Below are 22,916 nucleotides of genomic sequence, written 5' to 3' on the forward strand. Positions count from 1 at the left end.
TTGTAGTCGATTCAGCTACACTTTGATTTGGATGTATTTTTTCATCCGAAAAAAAAGACATTCACTCATTGATATGAAAAATACCTTTTTAATGAAACCGGCTAATTTTTTTAAATAAGCTTTTCATCTGACTACAAATAAACTTTTTGTGAAATTACCTTACTAGATTGATATTTGAATAAATTATAAAAATTCAAAGAGACGTAGGCTCATAATGATACTGAACGCTTAATATTCATGAAAAAACTGACAGTTTCGGGGATATCCTTCGAAAGAAAATACAACCGAACCATCTGCACGATGAAGGAAATTTTATTTTTTTGGTCTCAAATTCAAAAAAGTCGTGAATTTGTATAATACCATAATTTGTTGATTTGCTTATCATAACTCAAGACGAATAAAATGAATCGACCTTAATTAATATCTTATTTAATTTTTGAGTTGTATCGATTTGAAAAATTTAAATAGGAGCTTTCAAAAAATTCACAACTTGAGCAATAATTAAGATATAAATTTCAAAGAATTCATAAATGATCATTTTGACAGACGGAATGAAACTAACACAATGTAGGAAATCAAAAACGCAACCTTAAAATCTTGTTCGATTCCGCAAATAGTCTCCAGTATGTTATAATTGAATTTCATTGATTTGGGTTGATCAAGAAACAGGTACAAATTAATGCAAAATCTTGTTCCCATTTGCTAGAAGGGAAATATGTAATGTATAGATGATAATTATGTAACTTTATATCTACGAGTTAGACAAACTAACTAATTGATGGCTATAATAAACTAAAACTCATCGGTCGAAAAAAGCATGAGTGTTTATAATACAATTAACCAAAAGATAAATGCCGTTATCTATTTTTACTCGGGGGGTAAATGAATTGGCTTGTACTTTCAGTAAACATCATTACACTTGATTGTCAAACAGTAACACGTGATACGCGAATGTTGATCGTAAGTCGAATGAAGTTTCATAGAGTAACATCTTGCATCTGTACTCTTCATTGTATATATTTGGAAAAAAAAATAATGATGCACATTGGCTTTATAAATCATGAATACGGAAAATCCATAGTGAAAATTGAAATATAATATTAGGGGATAGTTGACAGAAACTCGTGAATTCAAGTTACAGAATTCAGTTCGTGAGCCTAATAATGAAACGAATTAAATTTAGGTGAATTTTACCCGTACTACATTCGAGTGTAAAAGAACCTTCGCAAAGTGATGAATCCTGGAGTTTTTTTCTTCGAATGATATTAATTATTATTCCGTTACGCCAAATAAACTCCGATTAGATCGATGTAAATCTTTTTTGGCTAGATTCATGCACGAAGTAATACTAGGTTCATGTAGTTATGTTATTTAAAGTACGTAATTTTTTCTATTTGGTTGTTTCAAGAATTCATGTAGCAGCTTCGTAATAAATAATGATGTAACGTGTATTCATAATGTAATACAAGACCCGCAAGCCCTTAATCTCGTTACGCTTGCGCAATAAACAAAATTCATTTTACAACTAGCGCGTTAGTCTGAATCACTCAAAAATTCAGAAAAGTAACATAAAAAATCATGCGAACCAACGTCGATGATAGATGAATTCAGTGAGAGAAGAGACAGGTGATTAGCGAATATCATTACGAAACAAGATTGCGAGTTCTTTTTTCCATATGCATGTATTTTTTTCTGTTATCTAAATCGCAATGATAAAAAGTTGACACTTGACCGCGGTATGCGCTGGGATGTGTCACATAAATTATTTCCAACGATGATATAACATGCGTCAATAATTGCAAAGATTCATTTATAGACCACCGACAGCTGCAGCGAGGATAGCGATTATTTAAAATGAAAAAAAAATTTATAATATCTGTTGACATTTCACTCATTATTTCTCATTAGAAATTTCTCCATAACACGATGGAAGCACCAGTCATATACGATTTAATTATACCAAGCAATAATCGAGCCGCTTTTGAAAGCCTCGTTCAAGTTTCTTGTTAACTAAAAGTCGTCTCTTCCTGATTTCCGATGAAAAACTTGGCGAAGAATTACCTGTAATTAAACGGAAACAATTAATCTTCACTCCGCCACACTCAAGCCGGAAAAATCACTCCATGCATCATCATCACCGAGTCCGAGACAATCGCAAGCGAATCTTGGAGTAGATTTTGGCGACAATGAAGTCTCTTCGAGTTCTACGTTTCTCACGGAAATCGAAGGACGACTAGCATCGATAACGTGGCCTGAAAGCTGTTAAGAAATTTATGAAACACGAGTGGATGAAGAGACAAGCAAAAATAATTCGGACCATCGGTTTTACCTTTCCATTAATTCTGCCGTCAGAAGCTCCTTTCTCGGTGACGATCAAATCGTTTTTAATCCCAGGATAGGGACCGTCGAAAAGAAGCGTCTGTCGTTGAACAAATTTTTTAGGCTGGTCAAATTCACTTCTGGCCAAAAGACGAGGGACTCGCATGTAGCTGCTTACGTACATAAACGCGTTTAGCCACTGGTGCTGCGTTTGGAAAGGGTTTCAAGATCAATCGGTCTGAACCCGCTCTCGACTTTGTTAAAGTCAGAGCTGGGTAATATTTGAAATTATATTTTTTATTTTCCGTTTGAAATAGAAAGATATGCATATAATGCATCTAGTCATTTGTCAAATGCAACTATTCACACGAGTTTTACACTCGTCCCAAAAATTTCGTGGCCAATATTCAAAAACGATTCCCTTTGAATGGAATACATTATGTTGGGATTAGCAGGTCTTGAATCAATTTTCCAACTAAAGAGAACGTTATTAGCAATGCAACAATTTTCGATAAGATGTTAATACAATGACAACCAGGAACAAGGCGTACCCTAAATTACCAGATAAATACAAATATTTCCGGCATATAATCTCTAACATTTTAAACTTTACATTTCGTTTTAAATACCTATTTTCCATCATTTATAATTATGAATTGTATTAATGTAATTATCCGAAATATTCCACATTCTATTTCGAGTGCAGTATTTGCGACAGAATTTTACCCAGCTCTGGATTTACGGTATATTCTCACTCGTCCGACACCCTCGACTTCAATCAACTTCTCGTAAAGCTGCCTCAACACCGGGTCTCGGACGCATTTGGCATCGGGTGGCGTTGGCAAACTCGTGCTTCTACTCATGGGCGTTCGTTGAAACGCGATTTTTTCACCACGGCCGAAACAGGTGCTTGAAGTTCTACAGACGGCTGGAAATTTCTTCATGGCTTCGATCTCGCGGGAAGCGTCGTAAACCTCCTTCTGGACCATGTACAACATTTCGTTACAGGATGACATGACCTCGGCCATCCTGGCCACCGCATATTTAGAACTCAAACTGTCGGAAGAACTCATCGCTGATCATGTTTCGTCGACGGATGATTCCAACCTCTCAAGATTGGGATAGGAGCACGATTGCGGCAAAACCATTACCACTACAGCATGACCCATGTGAAGTTGGAGCGAAAGAAAATTGATGACCGCGCTATTCGGCGCCTGAAATTGGCTGCGAAACGACAATTTATCAGGTCATTTGTAACACAATTGAGTTAGTGTGACGATGTAAGAAGATAAGTAGTGAGAATATGCGTTGTGTCGAACAGGTATTATGTTGGATGTGTGAAACTAGAAAACTATTCTACAGCAAAATTTCCGTAGAAAAATGTTCTGTAAAAGAATTCCCCCGCAGAATAATTCATGCAGGATCATTTCTGATGTGAATCTCGAATTCTTTGCCGTAAGGGAAATGTTCTGTAGAAAAATATTTTTATAGCAAGGAGTCTGCAGAACATATTCTGTAAAATATTTTCCCTGTAGAACTGATTTCTGTAGAATCGATCCTCCTTCTTCGAAACGAATCTGAAGAAACGAACTTATAGTACCGTCACTTGTAGGAAGGAACTTGTAGAACCGTTCACTTGTAGAACTGATCCGTATAGAACCGGTCCTCTTCCATCGCATCCCGCCATGAGAATTCTAAACGTTGTCAAAACAAATCAAGTGTAATTCCGGTTGCCTGAATCAGGCGCACGGACCGTTTGGCTGGCAAGCCTATCGCATAAAAAACAGTGCACTTACATTACCTGCAGATGGTAACTGGCCGTAGCGTTCACTCACACCAGGCTCCGACTAAATACGAGCGCGTGTGCGTGAACGGACGGCCTGTAGGTGATCCAGCCTACGGACACGGCTTTTCTTGCATCATGGGCATCATGGGCTTTAGGAAAACTTTTAAGACGATCGGTGTATCGTAATCGAAAGAAGAAGAAGATGGAAAAGAAAAAGAAGAAGACGAAGAAGACGAAGCAGAATGCGAAAACAGGCATTGTTCTGAACAACGCGACAGGCTATTTTTATGCACCACCATAATGCATAATCGCGACACAGCGTAACAATAATGGAAAATAACAGGCGAGGACAGAGGTTAATGAGATTAGGTATGATCTATGATATACGAAAGAAAACAATGTTGTCCATAAAATGAGAAGGCACATCTGTCCCTGCTGGCCAGTCTGTTGAGGGAAACTGATCAGGCAAGATGTCTGGTTATATTGTGATCCTGTTGTGGTCGGTCCTCTCGTTAGGAATGGCCGATCACGTCCCAGTCCACCTGGCAGATGAGCATTTTGTGACAAAGCAAAAGAGCGTCTACGATCTTCTGCAGCATTTGGATTGTGTGGATGTTGGAAACCCTGGATTGTACAGAGAAGGAGTTTCATGGGACGTCAGAGGAAACCTCAAAGCGTACGATAGCGAGGTGAGAAGGTGTTCGTACGACAAATAATCGCAGATGGTTAAACGTTCCCATTCGATTTCTTCTTTCAGATCATCGTCAATGACTTCCTCGATAAATACGAGCGTGGAATGTTGCCTCGTGGTCGGGTATTCTCCGTCTTCTATCCGGTCATTCTGGACGAAGCCATAGCCCTTTTTCGGCTCTTCCGATCCGCCGTGGACTTCAAAACATTCTACAAAACTGCAGCCTGGGCTCGCATCCACGTAAACGAAGGGCAGTTTGTCTACGCCTTCAGTGTTGCAGTCATTCATCGACCGGACACCAAATACGTGAAGCTACCAGCCCCCTACGAGATAAATCCGGACTTGTTCTTCAACACCGAAATCATCCGCCAAGCTCAGCTTCAAAAATTGAACCGTTTGCCTGGTGCGTATTTTAATATCATGCTTCGGAGAAGTGAGAAGTCTTTAAAGTATTCTGTTACTCTTGAGGGGTTAATCACTCGTGAAATATAGTATACACTTTTCCAGAAATCTTGTGAAATATCTTGAAATCTTTCAAATCTTCTTTAATCTTTAAAATATCTTAGAATCTTCTGGAATCGTTTGAAATCTCGGAAATTTTCCTTTGAGAAAACCCTTTGAAATCCCATCAACTCTCTTGTAATTTTTTTAATCCTTCGAATTCCCTGAAATCCTTGTAATCTTGAAATTAGGTGTACATCAAATGGATGAGTGATTAACCCCTCGGTAACACTCGTCAGGTCACTTGACGCCGCATGTAAGCCGCGTAGCGAAATTTTGTAACCAATTCAGTAACTCGACAATTCTTTACTAACACATTCCGTTTTCCGCAGGCTCTGCAGGATCTCACGTAATCCTTGCGAATCGCAGTCTGTGGTACGCAGGAAATCACGATGACCGTGAGCACGAAATTGACTATTTTGTAGAGGACGTGGGAATGAACGCTTATTACCAAATCCTGAATCTCGAATTCCCGTTCTGGATGTCAAGCGAGGAGTTCAATCTGCCGAAGGGCTACCGCGGCGAGCTTTACTACCACAATTTGAAGCTGATACTGACGCGTTACAACCTGGAGCGAATCAGTAACAACTTGGACAAAATTGAATACATCGATTGGAACAAACCAATTGAAACGGGTTACCATCCATCCATGACTTATCACAACGGATTGCACTTTCCACGACGCGATCACAACTCCATGGTGCCACGAAACAAATACAAGAAGCTTCAAGTGCGTCGATGAAAATGATTGATCCCTAAATGATCGCACTTTTGAAACTAGGTTCGACTGATTCTTCATTTACCTTTTCGCAGGACATACAGAACCTGGAATCCCGCATACTGGAGGCCATTGATTCAGGGTTCTTTCTTAACGCGGATGGGAAATCAGAGAGCATCTACACTTCGGACGGCTTCGACATCCTCGGCAATATAATTGAGGGTAACGTCGATTCGCTGAACAAACAGCTATACGGTTCGATCAACTCCCTCGCCAGAAACATACTCGGTTTCAGTCCCGATCCTTTGAGCAATCACCAGATACTCCCCAGCGCTCTGGAACACTTCAGCACCAGCTTAAGAGACCCCGGATTTTATCGTATCTGCAACAGAATCGTCGAATTTTTCAACAGGTGGTTGAGCGTTTTCGGAAAGTATAATATGATTGAAAGATCATAATTAACCGATGTTTATTCGTTTTCAGATACAAGAGCAACTTGGAGCCTTACACGGCTGAGGAATTGGGTCAATCAGCCGGTTTGAAAATCGAATCTGTTGTCATCGACAAGCTAGAAACTTACTTCGACCACTATGATTCGGTCATTGAGAGTTCCGACGACTTTTCCTTTACCGTCAAGGCTCGCCAGCGACGTTTGAACCACAAACCATTTAGCTACGCGATCAGAGTTCATTCTGAAAAGGACACGGAAGCCATGGTGAGGATTTTCCTCGGACCGAAGTACGACGCGTTGCACAACGAACTTGCCATAACCGAGAATTATGAAAACTTCTACGAGTTCGATGCGTGGAAGATTAAACGTTAGTACATACATAATATACACTTTTCCGAATTTACACACCGATTCGCGGATCGTTATGACGCTTATGATGCTTCGATTTACAGTTGAACCCGGGTGGAATGATATCAAGCGCACCAGCAACAATGCCCTCTTCGTGGTTCCCGATGACGAGGGTATCGAAGTTTTTTACCGCAAGTTGAAAGCGGCGGTGGAGGAAAAAGCGCCTCTCACCTACTCGGAACATGTTTACGGATTTCCGGATCGGCTTCTCCTCCCTAAGGGAAAGAAGGAGGGACTCCGGCTACAGGTTTTCGTCCACGTTGTTCCCTGCAGCAAGGATCACATCCAGGAAATCGATTCTCCGATATGGGGGAAGGCCTACACCGATGGTCGTCCGATGGGATTCCCTCTGGACAGACCGATCCAGGCTAACAATTTCACCCTGCCCAATATGCGCTTCGAAGAGGTTGTCATTTTCCACAGAGAAGCTGCGGAAATAAACGCCACTGTGTAAACAAAGTTTTAAATTGTCCCGAGATCATAGTCATACAATGTTTCTATCGTAAATTACTTTTTTCATTTGATATTATATATATGTATGTATATCCTGCTGTGATTATAATTGGCAAAGGTATAACGCTGAATAAAGAACGATGAAACTCAGTCCTTGATTATTTATTTCGCTGTTTCGTAACGATCATCCCGAAATATTTCTTATCTCATAAAGAGGGAAAAAAACGACACGAAAATATCACGCTAAATAAAACTGCTACAAAGTTGCATTACATATTGCGACGTTTATACGCCCCGACAACATTATCAGGACAAAATTAGATTGCTCGACCTTCAGTCCGAATTCAAGTTCAAGTGCGACATTTCGTTGCATGATATTTTAGCTGCTTTATCAATTTTATCAAATTTATCAATTTCAATGTTCAATGGCTTCATAGAATAAACTGTCACCCAATCACTCAGACATAGCTATAACCGTGCAATATTCAAAATCAAATTGTTCATACAGTTATCAGTTTTTTTTCAATTCTCTGTACACGGGATTTTCACGACACTCGAATTGGCAAATATGCAGTGGCCATGTTGCAACTTTCAACCAAATATAATTATGAAGAGCAATCCTGCACCCTTTTCAATCTCGTCGCTAGCGATAATCAAACTTACGCGATGGACTCTGACTTAAGTCGTGAGTGCAATAATAAAATATTAAATGTTACGAAATCGATTATCTGTGAACGCTGATATTCAGAAACATAAATCAAATTTTATTCAAGATACGGTAAATTTTCCCCGCGTCAATCGAATATATTGTACCGGATTTTTTGTATGTAACAAATTTACCGTAATTCCGAGGAAATATTTTTATAGCACTTCAAATTTAAAGCTTTTATATATGTAACTATATTATGTTTATAGATATAACAGATTTTCGATTTTTTGCTTTTGATTAAAAAACGAATTAATCGATCACATATCTGTATAGTATCTACGGGTGGAAAATTGTTGCTATGAAATTAAATTTTTCTTGTGGAAATTATGTCGAATGAATAAACACCAGGTGTGAAACCAACAGAAAAAAACTTGGTATTTCCCACGACGAAAGCCATTTTTGAATGTTTTAAAAGCTTGTTCGGTCACATATCGTTTTGTGATCGACGACAAATAGGTTTGTCATTAAACCGAAAATGATATTTCAAAATTTCGCAACTTTTCATGTTTTTGTTTAATTTTGTCAAAAATATTTAAGAAGTGAAAAACGTATTTCTAAGCAACAAACTTCGATGATATCTACATAAAAGACACAATTCACAGTTGTTGTATGGACAAAAATGAAAACAAGACTAACCAAGTCTGGTACATGTTTAAACAACCGAAAAACAGTATATATTCATTTTAGATTGTGCAATGTTAAACTGCGTAAAAAAAAGACTTTGTTCTACGCATCATAGAAGCATGTTTTAATCTCGTACGAAACCCTTGCATTTGTAAAATGCTTTAATTATTTTCAAACCTCCGTGGTAAGTTTCCCAAAGTTTTATTCTTAATTACAAATTTAAACGAACTGTATATGCTTAAAATATTATCTGTTCCTACGTTCACCAAATTCCTAAGAACACTGAATTTCGAATAAAATTGAAAACGAGAAAATTAAATCCAAAATTAGTTCTATTCGCCAATTAGACCCGTCACGGAAAAAAATTCTCAACACGGACGTAAATTCGCACCCTCAACTTTTTTTCTTGTGAGAATTTAGCATTATCTATGAATTGGGGGTGCGAGTTTTCACACCCAAGTTGATTTTCTTTTTCTTTCCGTGAGGGGAAGCAGAGAAATTGAAAAAATAATTTTTACTGTTAGGGCACATCAATGGCCTTTTGGAATATCGATGTGATGATAAAAACGTTTCAAGACCAGCAAATACTGTATACATTGCCATGTACACGTACCTGTTTTACCAAATATGCAAGATATTCCTATCGGAAACATTGTCGCATCATGACCTGTTTGCGATAGTTGCGCAACGGTTCTTTATCATTTGTCAAATTTACTGTGTGCAAAAGTGCACAGGGGTTACAAAAAATGATTGCGATACAGTTTCGGTGAGTATAAAAGACCCCTTGACGTGGAATCGTTACACTTCGATCTGAACAAGTAGTCAGAACGGTGTTACTCGTTGCATACGAGAACGTTGATCGGGTATACACGAAGGAAGAGGAGCCGAAGATTTTATAGAAAATGATTCGGCAGGTGGCAATTCTTGCCGTCGCGGCATTCTGCCTTGCGGCGTCTGATCCCGTCCTTCTGAGGGCTCACGACAACGATTTGGCCTTAAGGCTGACCTACGATTTAGTATGGAGAACTCAACGGACGGGCAAGTTATCCAAAGAAGTTCAGGACAATGTGGATCCCAACTTCAGCATCCCGAATCACCTGCTGACCTGGCCGGACAAGGTAAGAAATTTATAACTTGGCACTTCTGGTAAATAACGGAAAAAGCAGCACAGATCGGCTGAAGGTTAACACTGGTCACATCGATTCTGTAAACAGGAAGCGCTCGCGGACTTCTGGGCCCGATACCAGTACGGAATGCTTCCACCTGGTGCAATTTTCTCCATCTACTACCCTGACCAGCTTGAAGAAGCTGTGTCGATCTTCAAGGTCATGCACACCGCAGCAAACCCCTGGCTCTTCTTCCAATTCAGTGTTTGGGCGTTCAAAAACGTCAACCGTGAATACTGGACGTACGCTTTCAACATGGCCATCATGTACCGAGACGACTTTAAGTCAATGGCTATGCCCAATCCCCACACCATTTTCCCTAACTACTTCTTCAACACCGACGTCTTGCACCAATTACACACCTTCAGAATGGACTACCAGTACGAAGGTAAGACGATGACCATTCTTTACTAACGTACAACAGTAAAACGGAGTCTGAAACCCTCATCCATTCCCTTTTTTTTGAACAGCTATCGATGGAGGAGAGAACGTCCACGAAGTAGTCGTGCCGGGCAACTACACCAACTGGTACATCACGAGATCAACGAATCCCGAATCGAACCTCACGTACTACCTTGAGGACCCAGATCTCAACGACTTCTACACCTACCTACACGTCGAATCTCCGTTCTGGATGTCGAGCACAATGTACAACCAGTTGTCACATGAATTCAGAGGATCGGTTTACTTCTGGGTTCACCACATGTTGATTAACCGTTACCGCATGGAGCTCCTGTCTCACAGAATTCCGATGATGGAAACTATCGATTGGGAACAACCGATCGCCGTGGGATATTATCCACAGATGACTTACTCAAACGGCCTTCACTTCCCGCATCGCGACGAATGGACCAAAGTCCCAATGTATAAATATCACCACGTTGAGGTAAACGGATGGAGAGTTAATACTAGAATACACAACAATATAAGATTTAAACTTGTCTTATATTCTGTGATGATTGGTTAGAGTTAATTGACGTTGTTTTTTTTTTCCAGCATCTAGAAAAGTACGAAAGTCGCGTAATGGAGGTCGCAGAGTCTGGAATCGTTGTGGAAAGAGATGGAAACCTCAAGCACCTGAACGACGCAGAGGGCCTTAACACATTTGCTAACCTCGTGCAAGGCAACAATGACTCCTTGAATTCATTCTTCTACGGATCGGTGGACCACCTCAGCAGACACGTTCTTGGATTCAGTCTCGAATCTGAGAACAGATACCAGATCCTTCCCAGTTCCCTTGAGCACGCTTCCACTAGCATGAGGGACCCAGGCTTCTACAGAATATACGATAAAATCGACGACTACTACAGGAGGTGAGACGATCTAACAATCTTTCCAAATGACCACAATTCTTTCCCTACAATCAAACAAGTGACTATACGTTATGTCTCTTCAGGTTCATGGCACGCTTCGGGCCCTACACGAAGAATGAGCTGGCTTCACCTGGAATCACGGTCACCGAAGCTTCCGTTAGCAAACTTGTAACTTACTTTGAATATACCAACGTCTTTGTGACGGGTGTGAACAGAACCGCCGACAACAAATGGGTGTCATTCTACGTTCGTCAGCGCCGTTTGAACCACCATCCATTCGATATCAATATCAAGGTTCACACCGATGAAGCAACCAAGGCCAGCATTCGCATTTTCCTCGGACCCAAATACGACCAGTATGGCAGAAACATGACCGGCACAGCCAAGTACTTCTACCAACTTGATTACTACGTCACAGATCGTAAGTGCATACGAGTAAAAAGAACCACACCAAAAAAAAAAGAATTCATGCAAGCATGAATACACGGTCTTTCGTTCACTCTAATGAATCACTGTTACTTCTATCATTCTAGTCAAGAGTGGCGATAACGAGATCATCCGCAAGAGCACGGAGTTCACCTTGTCCGTCGTTGACCACAAGAACGACGAGCACTTCTACAAGACCGTTAATAAAGTCGTTCAAGGAGTGGACCCAGTGCCGAAGAACCCCATCCCAACTGGATTCCCGAATCGCCTGGTTCTGCCCAGAGGTCGACCAGAAGGAATGAAATTCCAGATCTTCGTGGACGTCAGAAAGTTCGACGAGACCAAGGCGAAAACGCTTAAGAGTCGGTTCTTCACCAAGGGCATAACCATAGACAAGCCCTTCGGATTCCCTCTGGACAGACCGATGAAGGCATACACCTTCAGCCTGCCCAACATGTACCTGTTCACCACCGAAATTCACCACTATGAGGATGAGTCAAAGTTGAACCTGACTGCTTAACCTTTAAGATTAAGATGGTTAATCCAGACTGCTCGACGCTAATGGTAAAACAATCGCTCAGTCCAATTATCACTCTCTCGACCGATTCAAGATATACGTTTTGGTCGAATATTTAATCAAGTACACTGTAGAAGTTAGTAGACACAAATAAAAACTATAATGCATTCCGAACACGTCAAGCTTATTTATATTTCTTACCCTTCAATATATACGTCGGTTTTTTTTTAGGTTTTTTTTTTTTCCTGAACAGTAAACGATGTGCAGCATACCCGGCCGAAATTTGGCGCCTACATTTGATCCTACCAAGGTTCAGATAAACCTACTTTGAAGGAAACTGAACCTAGAAAATTGACCCTCTAACTCCTAGAAATTTAAGACAAACCCTACGTGGCACTCTCAGTAGACAATTGAACTTACATATTTCGATGCTATTTAATCTACAGCTCCTCCATTGGACATGTCACTCCTTCTCTACGCAGACAAGTGTACACAATGAATCGTCGAAGGGATATTTGGACATAATTTTCATAAGCTTCAATAACATTTGAAAACTAAGTACTGCATTGCAACTGTACTTAATCAACGTTCTTACAAATACAAAAATCCTTTTAACTGATTGGATATGTTTTTCTATTTATTGTTATTTTCATTTAATTTCATACATTTTAATAGTAATTTTTTTTTTTTGGTTTTTTATTTCGGTCATAATCAATTCGAATCGATGGACCTTTCTGTGAGCTCGCGCCTCTACTATCTCGCTTTATTTCTCGATTCCCCGTATAGGCGCTTTCTAACTGTACCATCAGAGTAACGGTAAATCCATGTGACGCTAAACACGTAACTTCGGACACACTCACAACACCTACGCGATAAATTTACTCTGTGATAATTTAACAAAATCATTTCCACGCCACTCTGGGATTCCGAGGATTTCTTCTGGTTTGCTGGTCACATCGCTTCGACGTGTTATTTTCACTTCATAACTCTCATCATATGTACACTGTGTACTCACGCATCCATATTCGTTTACTTTTGAGCACCGAGAAACGATGTGCAATACTTATTTTTAGTTTATGACGACTAATTACCTACGGTACTTTATGCTGGCATGTAAGTTATGTAATATGAAGTTAATTTTTGGATTCAAAGTTTAAATTCTTCTAAAACCTTTCAATCAGCTAATGTTTCATTGTTGACGTTTATAATTCTCCTCAGATTTGTCGTTAGCGTAAACTAAACTTTTTTTTTCAACTCTAATTTTTATAGAAGTACTAATCCGGCGTCAAGTCAAGTTGAAATTTTTCAGATATAGTAAATGAGCGAGTACTTCAACATTCCACACTCATTTCATGAAATATTTCATTAAAATACAAATAATCATGGAAATTCACTTTACTGTGAAGAATCGACAAATCACGTTTTATACTTAATAAACGAAAATCGGTTTCAAAACTGAATTTTGAAAAAATGTATCACGACTGGTATACAATAACATGATTAAATAAAAACTGCAGACGATGAAACTGTATACTATACCTTACACCGCATATCGCTAAATTATAGTTATATTAACATACCTCTACAATTATGCACTTGATCGAGACAGTGAAATTGATTTCCAATTTTGTAAAGCCCGATGCAAAATCTGGTCTGTCAAAATCCACGAGAAGTACGATGTATCCAAGCCACCTGTAATAGCCATACCACGATGTGCTGTAATTATAGAACCACGCATCAAATACCGTTGCAGTCTCAAACGAATATCGAGATGTTCTCATTGCTCATACTTGAAATCGGATACCAGCTCTACCTAAGAGTCAGTATCAAAGACGCACAGGACTCCCGATTATCTGTCAAGGTCATATACGATTTTTTATAGGAAAGAATTCGGTACTCTCTATAGTAATGGAAACTTTCAATAACGGACAATGAATGTGTACAATATAATTGCCACCGCACGTCGCGATATTACAATAATTATAGGTATGACTATGTATGTCCAAATCATCATAATCTGCATGGTGACGAACATCAACTCATCTATATCTGTACATTGCGCATGAAGATGATATCGAATTTCACTGAGATTCCTACAAAATCTTATCTACGATAAAATCGATGAAAATTATAATGGTTTTGCCATGACGCGGTAAGCTGTAATAATAGAGACAGCACGAATCGAATACCTTTGGGGTTCATTGTCAGACGAACATCGAGAAGGTGTCATGGCTTACCTGAGATCCAAGACCAGTTCCGCTCAAGATTCAGTATCAAAGACGCACGAGACTCCTGGTTATCGGTCAAGGTCAAGCATCCTCCTCCAAAAGGAAGTCGGTAGAGGTGGTTTCACCTGAGTGGATCACACTTCTAGCCGGGTCTCCGTATAGTCTTTCCATTATACACGCCGCATAACGCTACATAACGCCGGCGTATAATATATAGAATGTAGCACGTTAACCTGCTGCTCCTTCCACAACAAGCAGGAAGATTCCTCGGACAACACGCCCGTCCACCCATTGAGGATGAGGGCAAGTGAGGAAAGGTAGGGGACGTAAACGGGGCCATCGGTCTAGACTCGACGAGCTTAGTCTTTCCGAAGTCGATGGACTGAAGACCTCAGAAGAAGAGACTGAGTCCGCTTGTTCCAGTGACGTTGATAATCACCCGAGGATCAACTTCTTTACTCTACGCCGACACCACAAATCTGTATCACTTCTGGTTCACGGTGATACCAGCCAGATTGACATCATGAATTTTCGCACCTTTATCGTGAGTTGAAATTTCTTTTTTTCGTGTCCCCGGAAATCCACAGTACTCATTGTTAGAATTGTTCCATTGCGGTAAATTCTAGCAAAGATATTAAAACTCCATTTCGCATCTTGGTAACGTTGAGGTCGAATCCGATGCATGGTTTCAATAAGAAATATGCATTCTGTACTTCCATTTATTTAGATTATTTAGATTATTTAGATTATTATCCACATTAACACTCATTCTCAGATCAGTTCCAATTCACATGACACTTATTCTGAACAACGCAGTAAACTATCCCACGTGACAACTAATAAGTGTTACAGAAATGTCTAAACGCTATCGGTGCTTGACAATATAGCATTTAGTATCTATCAACTAAAACATTAGCCGATTGCACCACATTTTCTGGTACGCGAGTATTACGATGCATCTCACCGATTTTCATTTTTTAGCCAGAATCGTGCGTTCCTAATTTTTATTGACTTAAGCCTCCCGTAAATATCACCTTCAATTACTACAGGTGTTTCTTTTTTGTTTCCAATCGCAACTTGAAAACGATCATATGACCAGACTTTTGGTCAAAGATGAAAAACTTTATAGTACTCATTTATGACATCTAACAAGCTGATTATTGAAAGGTTTTGGTTGATTTTGTGTTCGTCAAGTGAGTTAGCTACACTTTATACTTTAGAATAGAGCTGAATTTTAGATTCACCGTTCAATTATCAACAGAGAGTGACAAGGAAAAATTAGTGATGTTTCAAATCCGCACAGTAAAATTTTTACCCACTCATCAAAAGCTTTTATATATTTACCGTAATATTATAAGTAATTTAATTCTGATATTTAGATGCGCTAAAATCAGTTCGAAAAAACAAGTTCCACGTGATAAAAAGAAGGCCAAGTTGCAAAGAAATTTCCGCAATGAAAAACGGTAAATAAATTGAGGTGGTCAAGCAACTGACCAGCCTCCTGACACGTTTACCGCATATTAATGCTATCTAATTAAATAAACAACAAACCAACGACAACTCCAGTTTTCCGTTCACGTAAAGCAACCGCGATATAAAGTGATGTAAACTCAGCTGTTCAAATTGCGGTTCTCCTTAATGCATCTGGTTTGGTAGTCACATAAAAAGTGAAGAAAATTAGAAATTTTATTAATGGACTTGAATGCTCGTGTAACTGGTATGCTGCTACCGGTTGAAGCACCTCGTCAATCCACGCAGTCTATGTCACACGTACGGTATATGATACAACACATGCAAAGCCAATCGTGCGTAACACCGCAAAACCGGCCCAGAACTGATGGATGATAAGTTATGCGAGGAAGTTATAATACACGTGTAAGTAGGTTGAAATTTCTTCCTCTCAAAGTCACGATATTCATTTCCGTACTATAATGTTGTTACGGTATAATATAATATTATTATACGCCTTATAGAGGCATGTATAATGTAGGTATGTAATATACCAATATCTACGTGAAAGTTCTTTTACTTGCAAAATCACATTGCGTAACTTGTAACTGCATGCTTAAAACGCGTAATTGATCCAAACAATCGCTCGCATCAAATCGACGAACAGTGTACATTATGCATTATCCTGTATTACTTCCGAGAAAGTTGATATTATTTATTTGTAAGTATTATAAGTATATAGTAAAAATTTTCGCAACTACGCTGTACGTGTCAAAAGTCCATTTCACAGACTGAAAAAAATCTACGAAATAAAAGTTACAACGATTGGTCGCCACATGCCAGCTGACGTTCTGCGTTCTCGCAGCAGAAGAATCGTTGCGAAGTATGACAGGAAAAAAACGCAGCGCTGAATAGCTAAAATTTACTTAATGCAAGATTTTTGAATTGATTATCAGACGTGGAAAAAAGATAATTGTCACGTTTATTCGAAACGCACGTGATTTCATTAAGAGAGAATACGGGGTGTTTCCGGGGCAAACGCCGCAGTACGTTGCGTTGCCTACTACTCGGGAGAACAAATATCGGTAATACAGACCTACCGAGTTATCGGTAAGTAGTGTTGACAAGTTGTGCGAATTCGGCTAAGCCGTTGTTTCGTTGTTTATAACCTATGCTGAAGAATCCAGCGATCGCATTGCGAAGTCAAGTTGAAGTAATTTATATTTGACTTGACTTGACTCAAGTGATTATGACTCGGTAGGTCTGTTTTACCGATATTTCTTCCCCGCAGTTGTGAGCAACCCAACATACCGCAACGTTTACTCGAAACCATCCTGTATTCAAGAGTAGACAGCTGAAAAATTGGATAAATTTTGGAAATTTATATCTTAACAATCAATTATTAAATTCAATTGAAGCTTATTGTATTCAGAAGCATGTAGATCCAGCTGTGTTCAATTACCCTTGAATGAGAATCCGTTAATAAGCAGCATTATCATTGACAATAACCGCAACTGTTGCGCTCGGTGACATGTTTTGCTTCCTATTTACTTCAGATTTGGAGACTACTCTTGGATAGTTTTTGGGATATAGTGAGCACCGCAAAACATGTCACTGTCAACAACAATGCTTCTTATCAACTGATTCTAATTTTTTTTTTTTTTTTTTTTTTAACACTGAAACAAAGCTTGATCTGCATAATTTTGAATAAAACAATGTCTAATGAAATTGAATGGTTGGTTATCGAGATATTAATTCCTCGAAATTCACCCACATTTTCAACCGTCTCCTCATCAATACTCCCTCGATTGAAATGCAAATTTTCATCGGTGCCATGAAATATGCGATAAAATCGGAGCAAGGTATTTTTTGAGAAAACATTCACAAACTCGTCCAACGGTGCTTCGCCTTATCCGACCTCGAGGGAACCAACGATGCGTCCACTGTTAAAATACGTTCCAATACACACGGTAATATTAATATATAGGTATGTATAGCCGCAGTCAGTGGACCAGGTACCGTTACTAAAGCAACTCAACGGCATAGATCCGTATGTTAACAAACGTCAGCACACGGGTCATGTTTGTGTCTGTCCGACTGCTGGCTTGCCCTTAACCGAAACGAGGCTTCGCATACCTCTGCGCACGCGGCATTCGTCGACTTTATCGTTATATAGGTATACTCATGTGTCAATGATTCAGTACCACGAACGCCCGAACCGCAATTCGTGATCAGGATTAACAGGAATTCCGTGCCACGCATTTACATATGCTTTATATGAATAAATCGTACGAATGACCCAAAATAATTGATTATTTTATCACGATTAATCGAGTATAATCGATTTTTCAAACTCGATTATTTTCTCTCACGATCGGTTTTTGTTTTTCACTCCTATGAACAATGCAATACAATATCAATTCGTGCGATTAAAGTATCGATTATTATCATTGTCTTACTTTCTAAGTACCTATTTTATATAATAAGTGAAAGATGAATGAATATTTTTACTTGAAGTTGAAAAATATTTTGTGTCAAACTATAAATCAAATCGAAAACACTTTTCCGCTATTAAGACTACAAACTGAAATTTACGAAATTTTGGTTCCGTATGCACCATTTGAAAAAAATACGAAATAATTGATTCGATTACTTTTTATCGATTCAATCGAATCGTGTTCGATAATTTTTTTGGACTCGATTAATCTACACATCGATTATTTTTAGCTTTTAGTGGCCGTAGCTAATTTGATATTCAGATATTCGATCGTTTTACGTAATTGCACGGAATTAATCAGTTTTTCCATGTGAAATCATGTACAGGGTACATATCTCGCAAACGAGATGAGAAGACTTTTTCTGTAAATGATTTAATGAGATTTTTTCTAGAATAAACGAGCGAAATTTTCGTCTACCTAAGAAGTCACCGAAAGTTTAAGATTTTCAGAAATTTCGGAAAATGAATTGAATACGTAATATATGAACCTGAGAATAAAGAAACTATACGTCCCTTATTATATGGTCAAATATTGTACGATTGATTGCAGCTAGTCCTGATATGCGCTTCGGCGGAGGGTCAAGATTTTTCTAAGCCAAATTTCGACCGTTCAAAAAACGAGGATGCGGTACAGGAAAGCGAACCTCCGGAGGGTTATTACGCTTTTGTAGAATCTCCGAATGCCGAACCACCAAAAGTTAGACCGCCGCCTTACATGGACAGCGATAAAGAATGCCAAGGTACGATTAACTGTGTTTTATATTTATAAACTCGATTCTGTCACCGAGTTCAATAACAGTGGCAAATAATTCGTTTCAAACGGGTACAAGAAAATTCAATTTTTCTTTATTTTTCATCTTGCAGACCCCGGAAAACAGGGCAAGGGATTCGTCTCGGTCCATAACATATGCGGGGATCTGAACAAAGGATATATACCGCGAAATCCCATGCGGCAAAACGTTCTCGGCTCTTCGTACCCTTTGTAAGAAGACAATAGCATCAATTGCATTATTATTTCAACTATAAGTATTAATATTATTTTTGTCGTTCTGTTTCGTTGGATTCGAAAAACACTAAAACGCTTGATTTCGATTTCGGTGGTTACTTTTTAATTTTTTTTTTTTTTTTTTTTTTATCTCTAAGATGCCTATCGAAAAATTCACGACAAATACTAAACAAAAAAAGATGTCGTAAAACCTGGATGAAGTAAGAAAATATTTACAAGTCGCAACCAATTATTATAATATTTTTTATATATTTTTATGTGTACACCTTACGGACTTGATTAGTTTGTTATTTTTTTTCGTATTGTGGACTAATTAATCATTGTTCATAAAAATTAGTACTGGAAACGAAATAGAGACATTAAAGGTGATATGATACTCCTCTTTCGGTAGCAAAAACTGTTATCCAAATTTCTCCGAGACGATTAATCTTCCGGATAAAAGACGAGAACAGACAACTGCGGAATTGTTAGATACGGTTTGCTGTTGATGGGTGACCGATTAATCGGACCACGATACTAAAAAAATTAAACTAATATATATATAAGTCCGTAAGGTGTACACATAAGAATAAATAAAAAATATTATAATAATTGGTATCGACCACTAAATATTTTTCCACCTCCTCCAGGTTTTACGACAATCTTTTTCAGTATTCGTCACAAATTTTTCGAATGGCACGTAAGAAGAAAAAAAAGAAGTAAAAAAAATTAACAACCCTAAACTATATATTACAAATAACTACGGTGCAAAGAATTTTTCTCACGTATCGCGTGAATAATTAACTTACTATGATAGGTCGATATTCTGCGTAATATATTTTCACTCTTTTGTTTTTCTCGCCAAGCGATAAGACCTTATTACAAAACACAGCTGCAGAAAGTTATTTCTTATCATCAGCTTTCTTTTTTATTATTTATGTGCTTGTTTGTTATACTGAGTAAATTTGATCCGTTACAGCGATGCCAAAGTTCTTGACACAAAAAAATAATCATTTAAAGTATAATAACCATTACTCATTGCATTTACGAATCTGTATAGCAGAGGTCATCGATCGTATCGTTGAAGATTAATCGTTCAGTTTAATTAACAAGAGTATGAAACATACATAGTAATACATAACCGATATAACATCGCGAAATTCACTGGTAACAAGTAGATTCGAGAGCGTTGAATAAGTCCAGATAATCGCGGGTTACAGTTGTAGCAAAAAAAGAAACAGCGATTAAGATCAAGTAAAAATGCTTTCAGCGAACTGTTGCGCAATCACACCTTGAAGTTCTTGAGCAAGGCTCTACCGATCCTAAAGGCTGACAACTCACTGCCAAAAGTTGCAAAGATAGAACCATTCTCTCAAAATTCGTAAGTTTTTCTTTCAATGTTTATATTTCTACATCCGTAATATAATGCCAAATATGACCATACAGGTACAATCAGATTTGAATATCAATGTCCAAATACGACGGCCATTCTAGTCATATTTTGAAAAATGCATGTTATTTAGGTCAAATCTCATATTTTACCCGGCTATTCTTACATTTACGGCAAATGTTATGTGTGATATTCCACATCTGACCGTACACTGACCTGTATGACATTACACATAATGACTAAACCCACAGCTTAGCGAAATGTGATTACATCGAATTGTATTTAAATATATCAAAACAAATCTAATAAGATAGAAACAGATTTCGGATCCGATTGTATCTTTAACGACTCATAGTGCGATATGATTATATCATACAACATATTATTTAACAATTTTTGTCCCAGAAATTGATTTGCATTGGTAATTTTTCATTTCTCACTTTGTTACTGCACAGTGTCGATACAGATGAAAAACGTAGCATAACTAAAAGATCAGCAACGAATACAGACGCGGCTGGGAGGGCAGCATCGGAAACCGAGCCCGTAGCGGCGGAAAAAGATGCGACGAGGACTGGGCGAAAATTTTGTGAAAGTGGCGGTGGCGTGTAAGTATTAATACATAAAGTAAGGAAACAAATATAGTTCAGGAACGGTTTTAGTAGCCTAAAGGAAATGGTCATAACACCAAGTATATTATGCATGCAGAGTCTGCATGCTCTACAAGGCGATTCAGGGTGAGCCTCTAGCTTCGGCAGCTGCAGAACGCAGAGACGATCCTCCGACACCGGAATATCGTCAGAGAACACCGCCGCAGGAAGCACCAGCCGAATATTCAGGCCCGCCGACTCCTTGTCCTGCTAAGGTCGAGTACGCCACACCGGTATTCGCCAAGAATTATCAAGGCGTTTGGCGTTACGTTGTGCAAATACCATACGAAGGATACTTCACCCAGACGATCGAAATCACCAGATGCATGTGAGTGAATAATTCACGGTCTTGAGTACGAAGCATCGATAGGGTACACCGGGTTCTTTCCTTGAGACGTTCTATGGGCATACAATTATTATAGGGGCAATTCATTCTTATAATTTCATGTTGTTTATCGGATAGGCAAACCAGATGCCACTACTTGGACGGCGGGTGTCTGTCGTCGCCCAGATGGACTAGCTTGTTGGTGGCGGAAATCTTCTACCCTGACACCTTCTTGGAGGAAAATCAAAACGCCAGATTGCCAGGACCCAGGGAACCCGTTGCTGGATCCCCGCCGCCGGTTCACGATTTCCAAAATTATCAACAGTACTTGCAGAAACGCGCGGGCGAAAGTGAGGCCAGAAGCAACAGTGGGTCTCAGTTCCAGCAACAGCAACAACAGCATTGCGATGGCGTTGATGACATGGGATGCTTTCAGGTACGTACATCATACATACATACCTGTGTATGCTCATGTTCAGTGCATGATTTTTCTCGATATCGCGATTTCAATTGTAAAGTGGTCGCCATATTGGTCGCATCTACGACCCACCTCGCAACTTCAGCCTTCGCGTTCTGCTCGTTCTTTTCTCGAGAGTTAAAAGTAGAGTCTTTTATCGGTTCGCTATCGCCTGCACGGCTGTGAACATTCATATTTTCAAATCTTAAGCAGTTAAAAGACCACAACATATGAAAGTAATTTTCTCGACTCTGAATTTTCGACGCCATGTTTGTCACGTCATCGAAAAAAATAGTTTCCAAGTTCTTTCACTGACCTGCGATGTTAACGAAATGTTGTATTACTTGCTTGTTTACAGGTACGACTGTACTACGACTGGTTCCTCGTACCAGGAAGTTGCAAGTGTTGGCGACCGGATTATTTCAACCGTTACGTTCGCCGGGGTAGTTCAAGTCCCGATTTGTGATGAGAGGAAAGAAAAACTTGTGTTTATTCACAAACACGTATGACCTCAGATACGGGCGTGAGAAACAAATTGCAGGACATTGAAAGTAGCGGTTTAAAAGTTGATTTACAAACGACTGACATGATCATTATAAGTAAGCCAGAAGAAAAAGTTCTCAAAAGAGTGTCCTACTATAAACAGCATACACTGTGTATGTACTAACCAGGTCTAACCCAGTCTGCACATATTAAACTATTAGTTACGTTAGTCTTAATAATTATTGTAAAACTAGAATGTATAAGGTTAGAACTGCTAAGTCCAAATATCATACCGTTAACATTCGTTTTCTTAGATATATATATTCACGAACTCAGTATTGAATTCTAGATATTTTAACGTAAGTAAAAAAAA

The 22,916-nt window shown here is 38.9% G+C and overlaps 4 protein-coding genes across 4 annotated transcripts; 3 read left to right on the plus strand and 1 right to left on the minus strand.

Moving 5' to 3' along the window:
• Positions 1-1,954: 1,954 nt before the first annotated feature.
• On the minus strand, positions 1,955-6,196 carry LOC124186505. Its single transcript, XM_046578266.1, has 5 exons — positions 6,101-6,196; positions 3,075-3,543; positions 2,330-2,524; positions 2,139-2,259; positions 1,955-2,061 (listed from the first exon to the last, which is right to left on the minus strand). Exons 2-5 carry the CDS (start codon positions 3,390-3,392, stop codon positions 1,955-1,957), a joined length of 741 nt encoding a protein of 246 aa, XP_046434222.1. The 5' UTR covers positions 3,393-3,543; positions 6,101-6,196.
• Positions 4,544-7,460, plus strand: LOC124186504 (arylphorin subunit alpha-like). The gene is made up of 6 exons (XM_046578265.1): positions 4,544-4,794; positions 4,863-5,199; positions 5,630-6,027; positions 6,111-6,427; positions 6,499-6,833; positions 6,919-7,460. Exons 1-6 carry the CDS (start codon positions 4,576-4,578, stop codon positions 7,326-7,328), a joined length of 2,016 nt encoding a protein of 671 aa, XP_046434221.1. The 5' UTR covers positions 4,544-4,575; the 3' UTR covers positions 7,329-7,460.
• Positions 7,461-9,465: 2,005 nt separating this feature from the next.
• LOC124186416 (arylphorin subunit alpha-like) lies at positions 9,466-12,256 on the plus strand. The gene is made up of 6 exons (XM_046578126.1): positions 9,466-9,778; positions 9,875-10,214; positions 10,297-10,712; positions 10,823-11,139; positions 11,223-11,560; positions 11,673-12,256. The coding sequence occupies exons 1-6, from the start codon at positions 9,563-9,565 to the stop codon at positions 12,083-12,085; spliced, it is 2,040 nt and encodes a 679-aa protein (XP_046434082.1). The 5' UTR covers positions 9,466-9,562; the 3' UTR covers positions 12,086-12,256.
• Positions 12,257-14,594: 2,338 nt separating this feature from the next.
• On the plus strand, positions 14,595-22,906 carry LOC124185928. The gene is made up of 8 exons (XM_046577154.1): positions 14,595-14,854; positions 18,807-18,996; positions 19,121-19,238; positions 20,512-20,622; positions 21,087-21,236; positions 21,337-21,606; positions 21,742-22,039; positions 22,419-22,906. The coding sequence occupies exons 1-8, from the start codon at positions 14,834-14,836 to the stop codon at positions 22,524-22,526; spliced, it is 1,266 nt and encodes a 421-aa protein (XP_046433110.1). The 5' UTR covers positions 14,595-14,833; the 3' UTR covers positions 22,527-22,906.
• Positions 22,907-22,916: the final 10 nt, after the last annotated feature.

Source organism: Neodiprion fabricii, chromosome 7 (genome assembly GCF_021155785.1).
Source record: "Neodiprion fabricii isolate iyNeoFabr1 chromosome 7, iyNeoFabr1.1, whole genome shotgun sequence".
Lineage (NCBI taxonomy): Eukaryota > Metazoa > Arthropoda > Insecta > Hymenoptera > Diprionidae > Neodiprion > Neodiprion fabricii.